Source organism: Labeo rohita, chromosome 12, assembly GCF_022985175.1.
Source record: "Labeo rohita strain BAU-BD-2019 chromosome 12, IGBB_LRoh.1.0, whole genome shotgun sequence".
In the NCBI taxonomy this organism is placed as follows: domain Eukaryota; kingdom Metazoa; phylum Chordata; class Actinopteri; order Cypriniformes; family Cyprinidae; genus Labeo; species Labeo rohita.
Window position 1 is genome coordinate 29,047,588 of NC_066880.1, and position 21,287 is coordinate 29,068,874.

The window sequence follows — 21,287 nt, forward strand, 5'->3', positions numbered from 1 at the left end:
ACATGACAAAACGCTTTGAACAACGCGAACCAAATGCAGTATGGCAAGCCGCTTATACATTTAATGCTTTTTTTTTTAAAAAACTAGTATATATATGTATACTGGTATATAATTTCACTGACCATTTAGAAGATTCTAATTATTCCAAATCCAATATGATTACATACTACTTAATCCCTTTATACGAGTCACTACTCTGACAATGGTGTTTTTTTATTTGAATATTTACTAGTAGTCTTTATGCTTAGTAGTGAGTAATTTCAGTGACTAGTAGTATATTTTAATTTCACTAACCATTCAGAAGATGCTAGTTGTTCCAACCCTAATTTGTTTCTATTCAAGTTGTCACTAGTTTCTCATTCATTTCATACTACTATGTATTCCTTTCATACTTATCACAATCTACATAGTAGTAGGTAACTATTCCACTGTGACGTAATTGTGCTGGTAACATTTTGAAATATTTATTAGTAAGTAATTTAAATATTTGAATTTCACTAACCATTTAAAAGAAGCTAATTATTCACATTCTAACTAGTATCTATTCAGTTTGTCTCTAGTTCTCATTCATTACATACTAGTGCTTACTCTTTTTATACTAGTCATTTCAGTAGTATCAAGTTACTATTCCATTATAACTAGTAATAGTATTTTTTATATTTACTAGTAAGTCATTTCAGTGACTAGTTGTATATTTGAATTTCACTAACCATTTAAAACATGCTAATTATTAAAATTTTAGCTAGTATCTATTCAGTATCTCTGGTTGTCATTCATTACATACTAGTACTTATTCCTTTTCTACTAGTTATCTCAATAGTATCAAGTAACTGTTCCATTATAACTAATAACAGTATTTTTTATATTTGGTAATACATAGTTTCAGTGACTAGTATATTTGAATTTTACTAACCATTCAGTTTTACTAGTGAGATTTCACTTCATTTTACTAACCGCTCTGATATTCCAATTCTAACTAGCTCATACATACTTATTCATGCATCCTTATATTCTTTTCTACTATTCATCTCAGTAGTTTGAAGAAACTATTACTTTATAACTAGTAACAGTATTTATATATTTACTAGTAAGTAATTTTAGTGACTAGTTGAATATTCTACTAGTCAGCATCTCAATAGAATTAACAAGTCCATTTCAACCGTTTACAGTATTTTTTTTTTTATATTTACTAAGTATTTACAAGTAATTTCAATGACCATTCAGTCTAATATTACAATTCTAACTAGCATCTATTCAGTTTGTCACTAGTTTTAATTCATTACATGCTCGTACTTATTGTTTATCTCAGTAGTACTTGTATCTGTTCAATTTGTACTGGTAAGATTCTTTGGTCATCTGAGGTCGATCAGTTACTCGCTTTAAACTGTTAAGTATTCCAGTTGTTAAATAGGCACTAGTTACTTTTGGAATGCTTAATAATAATTAAAAAAAGCACTAATAACATTTAAAGTAGATACTATTAAGTTTTAATAGATAGGCCTATTATTACATTTTAAAAGAAAAAATGTTAGAATGGCTTGCCATACATATGTTTGCATATGTGAGTGTAAATACTTTGCCAGCTTAAACATGGCAACTGTGTTATATAATTTATATTTAATAGCTCAGGTGATTGTGTGCAGCTTCACTAGTTTGTAGCTTTTTATTTATGCCACAGCAGTATTTAAAAACAATACAATACTATCCAGCCGTCCCATATGGGCGAGAATTACGCGCTCCGTTTGACTGAAGTTAAGCGCAGCCTCTAATTGAACAGCTGTGTCAATACAGATAAGCCAGAGCACAGCAACTGGGTTATCCAGCCTGACGCAAGTATGCTCACTTACTAGCATCCAACACTAACGTATTCTGTTTTCTCCAGCCACATTCAGCATAATAAGGTGTGTTGAGCTTTGCATGTTTAAGCTGAAATGTTTAGTTGACTCTGATGTGGAAGACAGTTTGATCTGGTGAATAATGCACTTATATAGTTCTTCCTTGATAAATCATATGCATAGCTTTTTTCATCAAGTAGCATCAAATGCAATCAGGAATGGTCAGCAGTCATTCACCAGCTGACAATGCAAAGTCAACTGAGCAGCGCCCCAGTTTCTCACACTGATCCTGCATCTCCATACATTTAAACCAGTGTTTCTAAACCTGTTTTATACCCCATCAGTGAGACTCCAAACTAGAAATGTGCCTCTCTTTATTTCATATTATGCTGCTTTTGATTTAATTCATCACATTTGAGGAAGAAATTCAAGAAAAACAAGCACTGATGTCAGTGAAAAATGATCAAGTAGCTACTTCCTTTAATGAAACACCTGAGCTTGTTTGTGTATCACAAGTTTGAACAGGTCTGAGGGGAATCGAAAAACCTAACACTGAATTTATTTAGAAAGGAAGTTTAAGTCGGAATGGTTTTATACACAGCAAAATCTATTGACTCTGTCAGTGTTATTTTAGTATCATTGATATGCAATTACGGTTTTATTACAGACATCCCATTCTAGTGTCTGCATCAGATTCATTTTACATTGAAAGCATATTAAAGGCAAGTTGAGTGTCTATTTTAATATTTCAAATAACTTTTATAAAAATAAAATGTTACAATATGAGAGCTTCATAGGAGCTTCATCTCAACAGTGATGGAATATACATGATTTAATGCATATACAACAATATACACTCAGAAGTTGACTGATGCATTGGAGAATGCATTAAAGTAATAAACAACTATGATTTCTAAAGCTGATTTAAAAAAAATGCATGCATTTACACTCATAAGTTTGGAAAATGCAAATATTTATAATTTTAACAGCATTAAAAAATTCAAATTATTCCAAACTTTGTAATTATTCTGGTAGTGTAAACGCATGCATTTTTAATCAACTTTAGAATTCGTAGATGTTTATTATTTTAAGCATATTAAATGCAAGTAAGTGTCTATTTTAATTTTAACTTTTGTAAGAATAAAATGTCAAAATACGGTTGACACTTATTTATGTACAAATGACATACTTATTCTGACCTGAATTTATTAAAATGTATAAAAGTACCTAATAGTGACTACATTTTGTGGCTATTAAATTTGATAATATTTTAAATGATTAAAAACATTATGTAATGATTCTTGTTTAAAATATGCCTGACATTTTTATACAAACTATACACTGAATGACATTTTTCATGTAAATCATGGTAAAAGTGTAAAATGAATGATATTCCTTATTTTTTTGCTCAGAAAAATGAATAAATAATATAAATTAATTAATTAATAATTAAATAAATAAATCATTTTAAAAACTAAACAAAAACAATTAAATTTTTATTTTTATATTTTCTGTTGTTTTTATTTTTATATTTTCTGTTTCATTTTAATTTTAAAGTTGTAGTCGTTTTGTTGTGTTTTTGTATTTTTTTTTTTTTATTATTTTTACATGTCTATATAGTTTTTTTTTCAGTTCAGTGAGTTAAACTGAGTGAAAATGAAATGTTTTCTTGCAACTAACTGAATTGTTTTCTTGTTTTATTTTATGTAACAATTTTTTTATGCTTTTAGTTTACTGTAAAATCCCTCCTTCCTTCTGGGAAAATCACTGGCTTGGTGTACTAAGTGTGTAGTTTTGTTCTAATCTCATCTTTCTGCAAGCAAACCCCTCCTTCCCACTCCGATATACCTGCCTTTAATCTTTACGGCCTTGAAAGAGTCTTTCTAAGCGCTGCAGGGAACGAGACATAGTTTGATTGACGCACTGATGGAAAGATGAGAGGTTGTTTGTCTCTTAATAGAATGAATAAGAGCCAGGGAAGACGAGAGGGAGAGATGATGGGATAGATTGTGTGTTCTGCTCCATCTTTCATATGTCTTTGTCTCCAGGTAATGCTCGTTGGTGACTCTGGTGTGGGGAAAACCTGTCTGCTAGTTCGCTTTAAGGATGGAGCGTTCCTGGCTGGGAGCTTCATCTCAACAGTCGGAATAGACTTCCGGGTGAGTAGAGAATACGAAATATACATGCATTAATGCATATGCACTAATATACACTCAAGTTTTGAATAATGAAGATTTTACTAATGCATCAGAGGGTTGCATTGAAATAACAAAGAACTATGTTTTCTAAAGCTGATGAAAATGCATGCATTTACATAAATTATTACAAAGTTTGGAAATTTTTTTTTTTTAAATAAGTCTAAGCATTAGACACTTATTTCAAAAGCATTAAAAAATGCATGCATTTTTATTGTTTATTATTTCAATGCACCTCTCTTGCATTGTAGGCAAATCATGCATGAATGCATAAAAATGCATACATTTAAGCTTTAGAATTCATAGTCATTTATTATTTTAATGCAATGCTCTGTTGCAGTGGAGAATACAAAATATACATGGACTGATGCATATAAATGCATGCATTTTTATCAGTTTTAGAACTCATAGTTGATTGTTATTACAATGCGATCCTCAGCTGCACTATGTCCAGTAGAACTCATTTAAGTAAAAATCAATCGGTTCATAAAGTGAAATGATGGCAGACAGTTCTGTCTTTATTTTCTTTGGCCTTATGAGCCCCGAAGGCGTGGCTTAGCTACTATGAAGCAGCAAAACCATAAGATGTTACATCTGGCAATAAAATAGGCCATTTCTGTGTCTCTTTTCTTTAATATCAATAAGAAGAAACCATCTTTATATATCGTAGCTCCTCAGGGCTCTTATTTTCAGAACAATTTTTAAGAGCACTGCAGACAGAAGACACAAACTGATGAACGATTTGGCGTCCTGAGACAGCTGTGCATCATTTCAGCTCTTCCATTACTACAGTACAGCCAAAGGAAATGAAAGCTTTTCACAAACCCAGTACTTTATCATTTGTGTGAACTAATCTAGAGGTCAGGACAACATGTCTGTGTGTGTGGAGTGCTTTGGTTATGAAGGTCTCTTTTTAGATGGACAGTAGCTGGAGTTTACAGATCTTTTTGTATTTCATAAGCTTTTCTGTTTTTATGCACTCATCAATAGTTATATGCTAGATTGAGTTGTTGTTGTTGTTGTTGTTTCAATCACATTTCTACTCTCTCTTCAAATAATTTAATTCTCATAATGCATTCCAAATCTGTGTGCTATATTCGCATTTCATAATTATTATTTTCTAAATCATAGAAGACAACTTCTCTATGCAACTTTTCAATGTTAACAAAAATGTGGGAAAAATTTTTGTTAACATTCTATTACCATGGAATTACTACATCTGTCCCTTTTATGGGGAAATTCTTTGATATGTGAAATTTCACATGAACCATACACAAAAAATAAATAAAATAAAATAAAATACAATTAATTAATTAATTAATTAAATCAATATATTTATATATATAAGAGAAAGATGAAAAAGATGAAAAAAGTGATTCGTTTTTTATGCTGCAATGGTTTGTCAAAGTACATATTTATGTTTATCAACAAAATTCAGTCCCAAAATTGTGTGAGATATGGGAAAAAGGCTGAATATAGTTTACAAAGGTTTCTGAGACTAATTTTACCTCATAGATTTAACAAGAAGCATTTTTGACACCTAATGGTACTCCAAACATACCTGGGTCAAAATGACCCAAACACAAAACATGTTGCATTTATTTTAATGGTTACATCTCTTAAAGGAGAACTCGACTTTCAGAACAACAATTCACAAATAATTTACTCACTCCCTTGTCATCTATGATGTTCATGTCTTTCTGTCCTCAGTTGTAAAGAAATTATGGTTTTTGAGGAAATTTCAGGTTTTTTTCCATTTCAGGATTTTTCTCCATATAATGAATTTCATTGGTGCCCTGATTTTAAACATTCAAAATGTAGTTTAAATGCAGCTTCAAAGGCTCTAAACGATCCCAGCCGAGGAAGAAGGGTCTTATCTAGCGAAACGATCGGTCATTTTTATTTTCATAAAATAAAAATTGATGTACTTTAAGCACTGGGATGCGCGTTCACAATGCTACGTACTATTGAATCACATCGAAAGGTCACGCAGAATGTAGGTGGAACTACAGACCCAGTGTTTACAAAGTGAACGTGCAAAGACCAAGAAAGTGCAAGTAAGTTTGTAAATGCTGTTTACAAACAACAACGTACAACGATGTTCTCCTCTCAAGCTGTAAGAGAAAATAAGATGGAGTTTTTCGCCATACTCAGTACACAGATGATGAACTTAGACGTGATTTGTAGTAGTGATGGGAAGTTCGGACCATTTTACCGACTCGGACCTTTGAGTCTCGTTCAGCAAAATGAACGAATCTTTTTTTCGAGTCATTTCGCTCATTTTAGCAAAATATAATTAAAATGTTACGTGTTACTTCCCTAACACATCTACTGCTTACACAAATGTTGATCACACTACAAACAAGACAAAACTATAACGCTATAAGAAACAGAAAAGATTCATTCATTGTACCTGGGTCTTTAGTCTATGATTAGCTCACCTCACCTCTTATCTGACAAGTTTTTGGGTTTGAGTTGAGACAGCTTCATAAGATGAACTAATTCCAGTACAGAACCTAATAGGATGTTGCGCATGCGCGACTGAACGAATCACTCCCCAAGACGAATCATTCTTCCCGAATCACATTGAAGATTTGTTCAAAATAAAAGGATTGTTCAAGAACGACCCATCTCTAATTCGTAGCATTGTGAACACGCATCCCAGAACCTGTGCAACATGAGCTTTTGTGCTTAAAAAGTATACGAATTTTAATTTTCCGAAAAAAATGAGCGATCGTTTTGCTAGATAAGACCCTTCTTCCTCAGCTGGGATCGTTTAGAGCCCTTTGAAGCTGCATTTAAACTACATTTTGGAAGTTCAAAATCGGGGCACCAATGAAGAAAAATCCTGAAATGCTTTCCTCAAAAACCATAATTTCTTCACAGCTGAAGACAGAAAGACATGAACACCTTGAGCTTCTCCTTTAAAAAAATAATTGTAAAAAAATCTGAAAAAAAAAAAAAAAAAAAAAGTGTATTTTGGGTGTCTTAAGGCATTTGTGATGTTTTTTTTCCCTTGCTAAAAATGATGCATTTTGTTTTCAAGTCAAAACGAACCTGAATGCATTATGAGGGTTAATGTCTTTTCTCTAATTTTAATGGCGAACAGGTTTCCCAAACACTCCTGTTTACATCTGCAGTCCCAAACCTCCAGTTTGCCATTGTTTGAAGCGGTAATTGACTTGTCGGATTTGCAGAAGCAGCATTTGTGAGGCTGTGCTCTGTAAACAGTGATACAGAGGAGAGACTTTGTGCTGTAATTGAGCCGTTTCATCCGTAATCCCCGTTATCCTCTCGCGCTGACTGCCGGATGCCGCGCTTTAGACCTGCAATCCGTTTCGTTGTCTTTGAATCGAGCCAAATGATACTGACAGAATTTGTACTTGTCCAGAAATTATGCAAATCCACTTAGGAAGTTACTATAAAATATGCAATCAGATGGTCACACCCATGACATTGACTTGGAGTGGAGAAATGAGCTTGATTTGTGATAATGATCAGCTAACTGTACATTATTTTGCATATTGCATGACTTTGTTAAATAAATGGATTTGAAGTATTAATAAAACATGCGCTGGTGTCGTGACGGATCTTTATGACTTTGGATGCATTGACAAAACATGCAGGGCAGTAATATTACATCGGCTGAATGTGGAATGAAAAGAAGCTGTTCGTGTGTCGTTTTTGCTCTTTCTGTCCTTGGAGTTAATTGTACATTGATTTTAATATAAGTAATACATACACATCTTCCCAGAGTGTAATAGTCTGTCGACTAATAAGTGATTATAATAAAGTCAGTTCATCTTTGTTATCGATTGAGAATGTTCTTGACATACTGTTGATTATGACAGCAAATAATTTTGACTGTCAGTTCGTGAACATTAAGGAAATTGAAGAAGAGCACTGTGGATGTACAAGAGAATCAAACTGTCAGCCTAAAAATATGTTCTCATTAAGTTATGAAAACGTTATTTCTGAATGTTCCCTTAGAGTTCAAAACGTCCAGTTTTTAAATTAAAAAAACTTTTGTTACACTTTAGTTTGGGGTATAATTCTCTTTATTAACTAAGAATTTTGCCTCAATAAACTCCTAATTTGCTGCTTATTAATAGTTAGTAAGGCTGTTAAGTTTAGATATATAGGGTGGGTTAAGGGATCAAAACTATTGTCATGCAGAATAAGACATGAATACTTTATGTGCTTCATAAGTACTAATAAACAGCCAATATGCTAGTAATATGCATGCTACAAAGGAACTAGTTAATAGTGAGAATTGATACCTAAACTAAAGTGTTACCAAAACTTCTTGGTTAAGTGAACGTTTAAGAAAACATTAAGGGATCGTTTTATTTTATCATATTGTAAACTATATGGGAATGTTAAATTTGAATGTTCTCTGAACTAGGGTCGCAAAGTGGTGGAAACTTTCCAGAAACGTTTCTAAAATTTGTGTGTTTTTGTCATTTTTATTAGTTTTTGTTGTTTTTAAACATGCCAGTATTGTTGGTATTATTATTATTATTATTATTATTATTTTTATTTTTATTATTGTTGTTTTTTTTTTAGATTTTAGTATCAAGATGAACTAAATGAAAATGACATAGTTAACCTTTTGTAATATTTTATTTCAGTTAACATTCATATTTTTTCAAGTAATTTTTTTTTTTTTTTTTTTTTTACATGAATTTAGTTTTTGTTTTAGTTTTATAATAATTGTAATAATGCTGCTCTGAACCATTAAAAACCTATAAAATATTAACTCTCATATTGCAAACTTTATGGGAATGTTACATTTGAATGTTAGGGTTGAAAAGTAGCAAAACTTTCTAGGAACTTTCCAAAAGTTTACCAAATTTTCCATATTTAAAAAAATTCTGTAAAGTTTCCAAACGTTGTGGAATGTTTCCAGAAATTTGCCGTAAGTTTTCCACCTCTTTGCAGCCCTATACTCTTACATTTTTTTTTTTTAGTAAAATTGAGATGCTATTATAATTTAGGTAATATTTTGAATTAGAATTTGCTTTTACATTTTCAGTTTGTTTCATTTTAAATTTAGTTGTTATTAAGTTTTAGTAAATTTTTTGTGTCTTAGTTGTTTTTAAATATGCATATATATATATATATATATATTTTTTTTTTATTTATTGGTTAGATTTAATTTTAAACCTATTAAGTATAAACATTTTTTTTAATGAACACGAACATTCAGTGAACAGCCAATTATATTGTTTCAGAAAAAACATTTCCTAAAATTGTGAAGCAACATTTTAAGCAAAAAGCTGAGAAAATCATGTTTTTATCAAATACAGGTGCATCTTAAAAAAATGTGAAAAATGTCCTTTTTTTTTTTTTTGTCTTATTTTAAAAACTGAAACCTTCATATATTCTAGGTTCATAACATGTAAAGTAAACATTTCAAAACTTTTTTTTTGTTTTAATTTAAATGATTAGATCTTAAAACTCTTGGAAGTCAGTATCTCAAAATATTAAAATATTTCCTAAGATCAACGAGAAAAAAAAGGATTTGCAAAATCCAAATCCAATTTTAATTTATGCAGTCAATACTTGATCGATGCTCCTTTAGCACAAATTACAGATGTGGAAGTGATCAGCCTGTGGCACTGCTGAGGCACTATTGAACCTTCAGATCGTCTGTATATTGTTGGATCGACTGTTTCTCATCTTTCTCTTGAAAATATCCTGTAGATTCTCAGTGGGGTTCAGGTCAGGCATGTTGGCTGGCCAATCAAGCACAGTAATATCATGGTCAGCAAACCACTTGGAAGTGTTTTTGGCACTGTGGGCAGGTGCTAAAGTCCTGCTGGAAAAGGAAATCAGCATTTCCATTTCGCTCGTCAGCAGATGGAAGCATAAAGTTCACCAAAATCTCCTGGTAGACGGCTGCATTGACTTTGGACTTGATAAAATGCATTGGACCAACACCACCAGACGTCACAACACCCCAAATCATTACTGACTTCAGAAACTTCACACTGGACTTCAGGCATCTTGGATTCTGTGCCTCTCCAGTCTTCCTCCAGACTCTGGGATCAAGATTTCAACATGAAATGCAAAATTTACTTTTATCTGAAAAAAGGACTTGGGACCACTGAGCAACAGTCCAGTTCTTTTTCTCCTTAGCCCAGGTAAGATGCTTCTGACGTTGTTTCTGTTTCAGAAGCGGCTTGGTAGCCCTTTCTGTGGTGACTCTTGATGCACTAACTCCGGCTTCAGTCCACTCCTTGTGAAGCTCTCCCAAGTGTTTGAATCGACTTTGTTTGACAGTATTCTCATTTCCTACCCAATTTCTTCCTTCTAGTCAACATTGCATTTAATATGCTTTGATACAGCACTCTGTAAACAGCCACCCCTTTCGGTAATGACCTTCTGTGACTTACTCTCTTTGTGGAGGGTGTCAATGATTGTCTTCTGGACCACTGCCAAGTCAGCAGTCTTCCCTATTATTGTGGTTTCAAAGAACAAGAGATACCCGAGATACAAGAGATACTATAAACAACTAGTTAATAGTGATAATTGGTCCCTAAACTGAAGTGTTACCAAAATGTATTTCTTGGTTATGTGGACGTTAGAGAAAACATTAAGGGAGCGTTTCATTTATCATTTTGCAAACTTTATGGGAATGTTAAATTTGAATGTTTTCTCAACTAGGGTTGAAAACATTACTAAAATTTCCCAAATTTACCAGAAGATTCCAAAAAATCCTGTAAAGTCCAAGCATTCTGGAATGTTTCCAGAAATATACCAGTTATAGAAATACTATTATAGTTTGGGTAATATTTTGAATTAGATTTATGTTTACATTTTCTTTTTTTATTTATTTAGATTTTAGTTGAAGTTTTAGTCATTTTGTTGTGTGTTCTTGTCATTTTTATTATTTATTTATTTTTTTTTATATGCCAGTATTTTTTTTATTATTTATTTTCTGCTTATAGTTTTTTTAGTATCAAGATGCCCCTTGGAGTGTCTACTTACACCAAATGCAAAGAGCCCGCTTTGTTGGCAGAGGCTATTTACACTAACTCTGCCCATAAACATGTGATTGGGCTAATCAACACTACAAAAGACGACTGTTTAACATCAGTTCCATTGGTGCAGATGATAAAACGTGCTGTGGTCACTTTTGACGCAATCGACCTGGGTTTGATGCAGTCGACCTGGGTTCGAATCCACCTTCTTCCAAACGTTTTTCTCCCTTTTCATATCTCATATCAGCTATCGGGTAGGGTTAGGGTAGGTGTAGGGAGAGCTTGTCATCCATTTAATGATTTGAATTAAAATTATAGTTTACACTCAGTACGTTATTATTGCGTACTGTTTTATAATGTACTGCAATAGTGAGGTGCAGATAATTGCAACTGTTTGCAATAAGTATTATGAATAGCAGAAAATCCTGCTATTTTTACATAGTGTAAATAGAATCTATCGCTATTGTAGTGTATTGTAGTGTAAATGGCACATTGCTAAGAAAATATGCTATTTTTATTTTGTGTAAATAGAATCCATTGCTGTTTGCACTTAATGTAAATAGCATCTATCGCTGTTTTCAATTAGTATAAATAGAACCTATTGCTAAGAAAATATGCAATTTTCACTTAGTGTAAATAGCCGCTGTCTTAACTTAATAAAAAAATGTGAAATGAGAAATGTTAACTTTTTAAATATTTTATTCCAGTTATTATTATTTCTAGTAATTATTTAATTAAATTAATTAATTCATTTATTTTTATTTTATTATTATTATTATTATTATTATTATTTTAGATTTAGTTCATTTTAATAACACTGCTGTTAACCATTGGAACCTATTAAGTATAAACATTTTTAAAAAAAAATTAACATGAACATTCAGTGAACATCCAATTACACTGTTTCAGAAAAACATTCCTTGAACAATGTGAAGCAACATTTTGAGCGGAAAGCTGAGAAAATCGTGTTTTTATCAAATACTATGTCTGGATCATATTCAGTACAATGATTAAAGCAAAGATGCAGTAGATCGCTTACATCTGTTTACATGTGAGATCTGACATCTCTGCTTGTCTGTTCCAGATTATTTCCAGTCATATATCCAATTTAATGTAAATGGCTACAGAGTTTGCATTTACATTTTTCGGGCCCTATCCAAATCTAATAGGCCAACTTTGTAGAAAAAGTAAGTCTAAGATGAGAGATAATAGAATTGCTGATTATAAACACAATTCATGCTTAGATTCATACTGTGTGTGTGGAATGTATATTTATGCTTATTACAATATTCCATCACCTGTATTGGCATCCTTTGTGAGTCGTGTCTCTCGGGAGCTTTATTTGTGTGCCGTTCAGATTTGCTGCGTCTAAATTGGTCATTAATGATGTTGACCGTTAGCGCTTCTACAGCTCAATAAGTTGTGGAGCAGAGCTACAATGTTCAGCTTTTCTTGCTGCATTTTAAATTCCCAGTCCATCCTGAATGACTGATCGTCCTGGCCTTTAGTTGATTTAATCTGAACGCATGAGCCCGGTGTGAACTCCAGCTCAATGTATTCATAAAGCGCACTTATAGCAGAGCTGTAGGTGTAGGACACTTTCAGCGCTACATCTGCTGAAATGCCAGAGCGCCTTATTTGCATCTGAATGGTGTTGGGAAAAAATGGCTTCACACCACTTGATTGCATTTGCCAGTATTTGAGAATCCTGAGTCACGGTGTCTCGTAGCTTATACTCATCAGGACGCTTGCCGTACTGAAATTGTGCTTTCTGATCGACAGAGAAACCAAGGCTGTTTTTTTCCTTTGTGCCTGGATGCATATAACATAAAATATCCAGTCCAATCCAATGCATCTTTGCCAGATTATGAAATGCACTGATCTAGTTTATGCATGCATTAAATGGTGACTGTGCAAGATTTTTTAATGGTTCGAAAAAGTCTCTTGTGCTCTCTGAGGATGCATTTATTTGGTCAAAAATACTGTAAAATTTGTGAAATATTATTTTAATTTAAAATTACTGTTTTCAATGCTATTCTATGTTAAAATTTAATTTATTTCTATGATCAAACCTGAATTTTCAGTTACATCATGATGCAATTTTTTTTTCATGATATTTTGATGAATAGGAAAGTCAAAAAGAACAGCATTTGGTTGAAATAGAAATGTTTTGTCACATTATAAATGTGTCTACTGATGCCTTGTAGACTGAAACAAGAGTTAGAAGCCTCTTAATTGCAATCTATTTACATAATTGCAAGTTGCAGTCTTTATGTAATAATCATAGTGGTTGAGTACTAGTTAATTTCAGCATAAGTCAGTCCGTTCTAGTGAGCTGATGGTTTTTGCTGTCTGTTTTGCATTTGTTACATTGATAGCGCTGTAAAAGCTGCCAGATGCATTAACCGAAAAAACATTTACCGCATTACAAAAACATTTCACAGATAATTTCAACTGGTAATTTTTCTGTCATTTTGTATCTTGCGTTCTCTGATTTAGAAACATCCCTGCAGTAAAAGATGAAATGGAAAAAGGGGAATATGAGAAAAACACGTAGTAGCTAGAAGTAGATTTCCACTATTATTTAAGTGTTTTATAATTCCTTTCAATCTGTTTTTGAGGCTTGGTCATTGTCTGACAGAATGCAGAAACTGTCCTTTTCTTTCCCCTTGTCATGCCTGTATGAAAGCATCTCCAAACGCTTTCACAGACTATTGATTCGCTGCTGCAGGAACACACATGCGGTCCCACATGGACAAACACACAATCGCTCATGCACACACATTCTTATAGATAAGAAAAAATGAGTTACTACAGCACACAGACAAAGCTTTATACTACTCATATAGTGATGTTCTTTCTGTATTTCACCCACATAAATGACCTTGACTCATCATAATGCAGACTGTGTAAAGAGTTTTACTACTTTGTGCCCTGTCTTTATTCTCATCTAACTCGAACCTCCCACAACATCACTTTCTACGTTCAGCTTATGTCTGTATAGCATGTCCTGTCTATTATTCTCAGTAAGAGTAATATCTTTCTACAAGACATGCAAGAAACGTACAGTTTGTATTCATGTTGGTTTCATTTTTATATTTTTCAATATTTTTATTTTATTTTGCATTTTTAGTAAAACCTTTAATCTTTAATGCATGGAAGTGTACATTTAATCATTATTTAAAAATAAATATAGAAAAAAAAAATATATATATATGTAAGAAAAATATGTTATGTTTATATATTAAATATATTTATATATAATATTAATTATACAAAAAAATATACATATAAATACATGTAAATATTTTCAAAATATATATTGCATGTGCGTGTATTATATATGCATAATAAATATACACAGTATACATACATATATTATGTAAACCAAAACCTTTATTTTGGATGTGATCAATTGATTATATATTTATATATATATATATATATATATATATATATATATATATATATATATATATATATATATATATATATATATATATATATATATATATTTATATTTATATTTATATTTATATTTATATTTATATTTTTTAAATATTTTAAATAAAATAAAAAGTTAAAAAATATATATATTTTTAAAATATTTTTTAATTACATTTTTTTCATTTAAATTAGACTTTTAAACATCATTCATTTTAAATTAATGAATATTTAATGAATATTTGCCTAAATAAAAATAATATACTACTAATAAAAAGTCAAATTATGTGACATTTTACGAGATGCAATGACTTATTTTAAAAAAAGCATATATATAGCATACATATATATGTATATATGTGTGTGTTACATTTGCATTTATACATTTTATCCAAAGCGACTTAAATTGCATTCATGGTATACATTTTATCAGGGGTTTTTTTGTTTTGTTTTTTTTTGTGTGTTGTAATTACTGGAAGAAAGTGACAGACTCTCTGTTAAAAATGTTTGATTTTGCAAATGAACTACAGCAGGATTTTCTTCAAAAAAAAGTAATTATAGCTTTTATTAATTCACTTTCTGGCTCAGGATTTGTTCAACTGTGAAAAATCAGTTAAAAATCACAGCTTGAAAATCACGCTGATGTTGTTTCCTCAGCATTTCTTCTGTCAGATCTGAGAATATGGAGCTGCTGTGAACTCACTGTTGTGTTCACACTCACTCAATGTATAATGATTATGGATTTGTCTCTTAGACAACTGGATTCCAATCTCCACACTGCAGATTTGTTTCTAAAATAAATTTGCTAACCATAATGACAAAGCAAAATAAAACGATAAATTATGTTCCATTTTCGTGCTTTAAATCAACAAACACTCGCTGTTGATTAATGTAACAAGCTGTTCTCTCATATAATGTTGTTATTGTTTCACCAGAGGCTCATTGATGTTTAGAGAGGCTCTTATAGTGAACCCGTCTGGATACCAATTATCCACAACTAGCCTCTTCATTGTAGAGCCTCTCAGCATATAAATAAATAAATAAATAAATAAATAAATAAATAAATAAATACATTAATGCATAAATAAATACATACAAAAAAATATACACAAATACATACATAAATACAAAAATAAATAAATAAATGTGTAAATAAATGCATAAATACTTAAAAAAACAAATGCATAATTGCTTACCAATAAATGCTTAAATAAACACATATATACATAAATGCATAATTTCATAAACAAATGCATACATGAATACATAAATATGGATAAATTATTTCAGAAATAAATACACAAATAAATACATAAATGTATAAATATATAAAAATGCATAATTAAAAGAATGCACAAATACATAAAGAAATACATAAATGTAAATGAAAATAAATGCATAAATACAAAAATAAATACGTAAATGCATACATATAAAAATGCTTAATTTAAACAATGCACAAATAAATACATAAATGCATAAATAATTAAATGCAAAATAATTTTATAAATAAATACATACTTAAATGCACCAATAAATGCATTAATAAATGCATAAATGCGTAAATAATTAAATGCATAAATAATTTCATAAATAAATACCCAAAGAAATACATAAACATATAAATGCATAAATGCATACATATAAAATGCTTAATTAAAAGAATGCACAAATATGTACAGAAATCCATGTAATACATTTTTATAAATGTATAAATATGCGTAATTAAAATAAAGCACAAATAAATACATAAATTCATAACTAATTAAATGCAAAATGATTTCATAAATGAATACATACATAAATAAAAATATCAATAAATGCATAAATCCATAAACAGTTAAATGCATAAATAATTTCATAAATAAATACACAAATAAAAACATAAATGTATAATTAAAAGAATGCAGAAATATATAAATGCATAAATAAATAAAAATACAATTTCATACGTTTATCAAATAATATGTTTTGTGCCATTCATTGGTATAAAGAGGACTGTGAAATAAGTTTATCAGTGGGCTATTATACAGTACAATACAATTTAGATGGCACAGTAAATGTTGTAGCTTTGAACTTTTTGCCTTACTATAAAACCTCAAATCTGTTTGATCGTAAGATGTTTTGCTGATGCGTCCCATTGATTGGCGCACAGTGTTTTAGTTTGTACTGTATTGAAGTCGAATGAGTCCCTGCAGTGTTTATTGCAGCAGATCTGCGCTCTGCCCTTGAGTCTAGCAGACATTCAGTAAACATTTCAGCACCATAACCACAAAACTGCTTATTTTAGATGTGCTGTTGGCCTTTTAAAGTGATTTCTGCAATGCCTAGAGACGGATAAATGCTCGTTAAGCATTGCAGAAGTGTTGTTTAGATGGTAAATCATTCAGATATCAGTCTTCCAGCTCCAGAAGCAGTTCAGCATGTCAACAAACTGCCTTTGGCAACTGGACAGAATCACCTGGAGAAACAATATGGTGGATCATCTGCTTTCACACAGAGAAAACATGGCTGGCATTCTTTGCTGTTTTCTCCAGTTTGACACAAAATGGAAATGGAAAGAAGTAATTGTTTTCTTTCTCTTAGTTTTTTGAGCTCTCATTCCTACATACCCACAATTTTTCTTTTTTTGTCTTATTTCCAGTTTTAAATTAATTTTCGGAGCCCAGATTTCAGTGCTGTACAGTCTGTGTTTTGCGTGTGGCCGTGCCACCTGGCCTTCTCTCTAAAGCAGAATGGATGAGAGCGTTCAGTCTCTAACGTTCAGTCGGATCAAACGCAGGCCACGGCTTCAGCCGCGTTTGATGCAGTGCGTTTGTGGAAATGAGTTCAGACAGCAATACCTAATACACAGTTTTTTCACCAGGTATAAATTTCAGCAATTCTCTCTCAGTGAAATAGCAGCAGACAGTGAGAAGGTGTCCCAGTATTGTGTCTGATAGCAACCCTGTTGATCTTTATTGGAGCTAATGAGGACTAGTCAGCGGATCTCTCTACGGGACGGGCCCAGATGGCGTGTTCCAGTGTGTGTGTGCGTGAGTCGTTTCATCAGCACCTGTGTAGACATCTTGTAAAGCTGGTGTTTCTTCTACCTTGTAAACTTGAGCAGGAATTCAGCTATAGGGAACACTGTTTAGAAATGTTCTGATTTAGATTTATGAGGCAGTGTGACCCTAAATATAAAGCTGATTTATTGGGTTACCGCTGTATGTTGAAGCCCATTTCTGCCACGGATAAAAGAAAACTATTAAAAGGTAATTGCGACTTTTAGCTCACATTTCAGACTTTTTCTTTCAGAATTGCGAGATATAAACTCAAATATAAATTCAGAATGGCAAAAACTCCGAATAGTCAATTCTGAGTTTTTGCAATTCTGAATTTGTATCTTACAGTTAATTTTTTTTTGTTTGTTTGTTTTATTTCTTCCACAAAATAAAATCTTAAAATGGTAATTGCAACATATCTCGCATGTCTTTTTTTCCCCCACAGTTGTGAGTTTTTATTTTACAATTCTGACTGTATATCTTGGTTTTCTTCTCAGAATTGCAAGTTGATAATTCACAATTATGAGGTAACATCTTGTCATTCTGGCATTATATATTTATTTATTTGTTTATTTATTTAATTTTTTTTTTAAAGTGAGAAATATGTAATTGTGACCTTTTTTTTCTATCAATTCTGATTTTTTTTTTTTATTGGTTTGTTTTTTTTTCTCAGAAATGCATGTTTATTTCTGGAAATTATGAGATTATATCTCACAATTTTCTTAGAATTGCATGTTTATATTTTGAAATTTCTGACTTTTTATCGTGCAATTCTGATTTTCTTTTCTCTCAAAATTGTGAGTTTTTAATTTTGCAATTCTGACTTTATATCTTGCAGCTGTGAATTATAAACCCACAATTCAGTTTTTTATTTATTTATTTTATTTTATTATTTTTATTTCTGCCACTGAATAAAATATTAAAATGGCAATTGCAGCATATCTCACATATCTATTTTTCCACAATTGCGTGTTTATATTTCACAAATCTGACTTTTTTCTCATAATTGTGAGTTTTTATCTCACAATTCTGATTGTATATCTTGCTTCCCTCATAACTCAATTATGAGTTAACATCTTGTCATTCTGGCTTTATATCTTTCCTTCTTTCTTTCTTTTTAGAGAAAAATGTAAAGTGAAAGTACGACTTTATATCGACTTTATATCTTTTTTTTTTTTTTTTTTTTTTTAGAATTGCATGTTTAGCCAATACTTTGACATTACTCACTTTTTTGTGCAATTCTGATTTTTTTCTAAAAATTGCAAGTTTTTAATCTTGCGATTCTGACTTTATATCTTGTAGCTGTGAATTGTAAACCCACAATTCTTTTTTTTTTCTGCCACAGAATAAAATATTAAAATTGTAGTTGCAACATATCTCACATATCTTTTTTTCACAATTGCCTGTTTATATATGAGTTAACATCTTGTCATTCTGGCTTTATATCTTTATTTATAATTTTTTTTATTTTAAAGAAAAATTTTATTGTGACATTTATCTGCCAATTGCCAATCTATATCTCACAATTCTGACTTTATCTGTCAGAAGTGCATGTTTTTTTCTTGAAATTATGAATTTATATCTCACAGTTCTGACTTTTTTCTTATAATTGCATATCTATATTTTGAAAGTCAATTATGACTTTTTCCTCAAAATTGTGATTTTTTTTTTTTTTTTTAATCTTGCAAATCTGACTTTATATCTTGCACTTGTGAATGTAAACCCTCAATTGGGAGTCACCATCTCATAATTCTGACATAAATCTCACAATTCTGACATTTTCTCACATTTTATTTTCTGAGAACTATAGGAAAAATTGTGAGATTTGTTTTGGTAACTTGATAGATCTTTGCAAAATATTGCTTTTGTTTTATTTTTTTTATAATATTGCAGCATAGTATTATAGTGTGAAAAATGGTTGTCAGTTCAAAAAGTTGTAAACAAAGATTATAAAGTCTTTCAAAGTCTTTCTACTTCAAAATTTCATGTGCATATCAGTGTTACTTGCTGTTTCTTTGTAATTATTTGTGAAATTAAGAAATTTCTGAGTGAAAATTGTTTAAAAGCCATTTTCAGTGTATAATATCAGTTTATGTTACATAAAACTGATAAATAAAAGGTTTATGTTAATGAAGTACAATTCCCTTTGAAAATTCAATTATTGCAAACATTTCGTCCATGTATGCATAATTTTTTTTTTGCCTAGATCTTGCAATTTTTAATCAATATTATCACCAGATCTCTTTTCTTTTTTAATAATCTGTTTCACTTGGGTGTCACAATACGGAAAAAAATATCGGTCACTACGTCAATTACGTCATAACTTTAAAGGTGAAGTAACAAAAACAGTCAGTTTAACTCGGAAAGAAGTTGAAAGTGGTCGTGCAAAGCTGAATTATAAATGTTTTATTCAAGAAACCTTGATTTGCATTCTAAGCGGGGAATATAAAATGCAACAAAAGTGTTTAATGTCCTCATTTAGGAAGATTGGATTAAGTACAGCATTGCAAATGAGAGTATTTGGTTCTGTAGCAGTCTTTGTTCAGTATGAGCGTTATGTGACTGCTGTCCTTTATCATCTCGCAGGAATTAATGGACTTCATCAGCGGCAGCCTGATGGATGTTTAATGTGTGCTAAAGGAACCTGCGGCAGAGCTTTGGCTCAAACGCTCACGGCGTTGAACCAGTCGAGCGCAGGCCGGACGTGTGCATGTGTGTGCGCGTGAGCGTCTGTGTGTCGAAGGTCCGTGCATCTGTTTCAGCATATGTGAGCCTCACTGCTCGCTTTACTGACAAACCCTGACGCTTCCGCTCACATATGCTGTGTAATTTCTGGATCTCTCTTCTGCAGATTGAAATAATCCTATCGCGAGTGTCATCCGTCAGACAGACAGAGTGTTCAAAAGCAACATCCTGTCAGAGCCAAAGATAAAGCCGCCGTCTCAGTCTTAAACCCCGTGTCCTCTGAAGCAGACAGAGACTTACGAGTTGGGTAAAGATATTGTGACGGCGTGTGGAGTCTGTTTACCAGCTCTGATATGACATGAAATTCAGCTGTAAAAGAAATGGAATTTTTTACGGCTCATCTCAAGACCCATGTATACGGAAGCTTGTTTCTGCCACTGAATAAAAAAAAAAACATTGTGTCTTTTTATCTCCCAATTCTGACTTTTTTTTCAGAATTGCATGGTATGAACTCACAACTGCATGTTACAAAATCAAAATCACATGATATAAACTCAGAATTAATTGTGAGATAACTTGCATTTGGAAGAAAATATCAGAATTGTGACTTTTTCCTCAGCACTTGACTTTACAAGCCACAATTATGAGTGAAATCTTATAATTCTGAGAAAAGAAGTTAGAATTGTGGGATATAAACTTACAATTGTGACAAAAAATCTGAGATGTGAGATATAAACACAATTCTGAGAAAAAAATCAGACTTGCGAGATATAAACTCGCAATTACTAGAAGAAAAAAATCTGAATTGTGATATATTAAGTCGCTAATGCAAGAAAAAAATCAGAATTGTGAGATTCATAATTTTTTACATTTCTGTCACAGAATAAAATTTCTGTCACAATTTCCTGTTTATTTCACAAATATGACTTTTTTCCTCACAATTGCAAGTTTTTATCTCACAATTCTGACTTTTTTTTAATTTTACATTTGTATTTTGAAATTTCTGACTTTTTATCATGCACTTCTGATTTTTTTCCTCATAATCTTGATATTCTGACTTTATATTTTGCAACTGTGAATTGTAAACCCACAATTCTG

General features: G+C 31.4%; 1 protein-coding gene across 1 annotated transcript in view; it reads left to right on the top strand.

The window, feature by feature from the left end:
- LOC127174127 (ras-related protein Rab-26) overlaps positions 1-21,287 on the top strand; it is a 119,715-nt gene that overhangs the window by 604 nt on the left and 97,824 nt on the right. Inside the window, exon 2 of the mRNA XM_051124407.1 lies at positions 3,884-3,994. Within this exon, the coding sequence (XP_050980364.1) occupies positions 3,884-3,994 (111 nt within the window). The remainder of the gene's footprint in view (positions 1-3,883; positions 3,995-21,287) is intronic.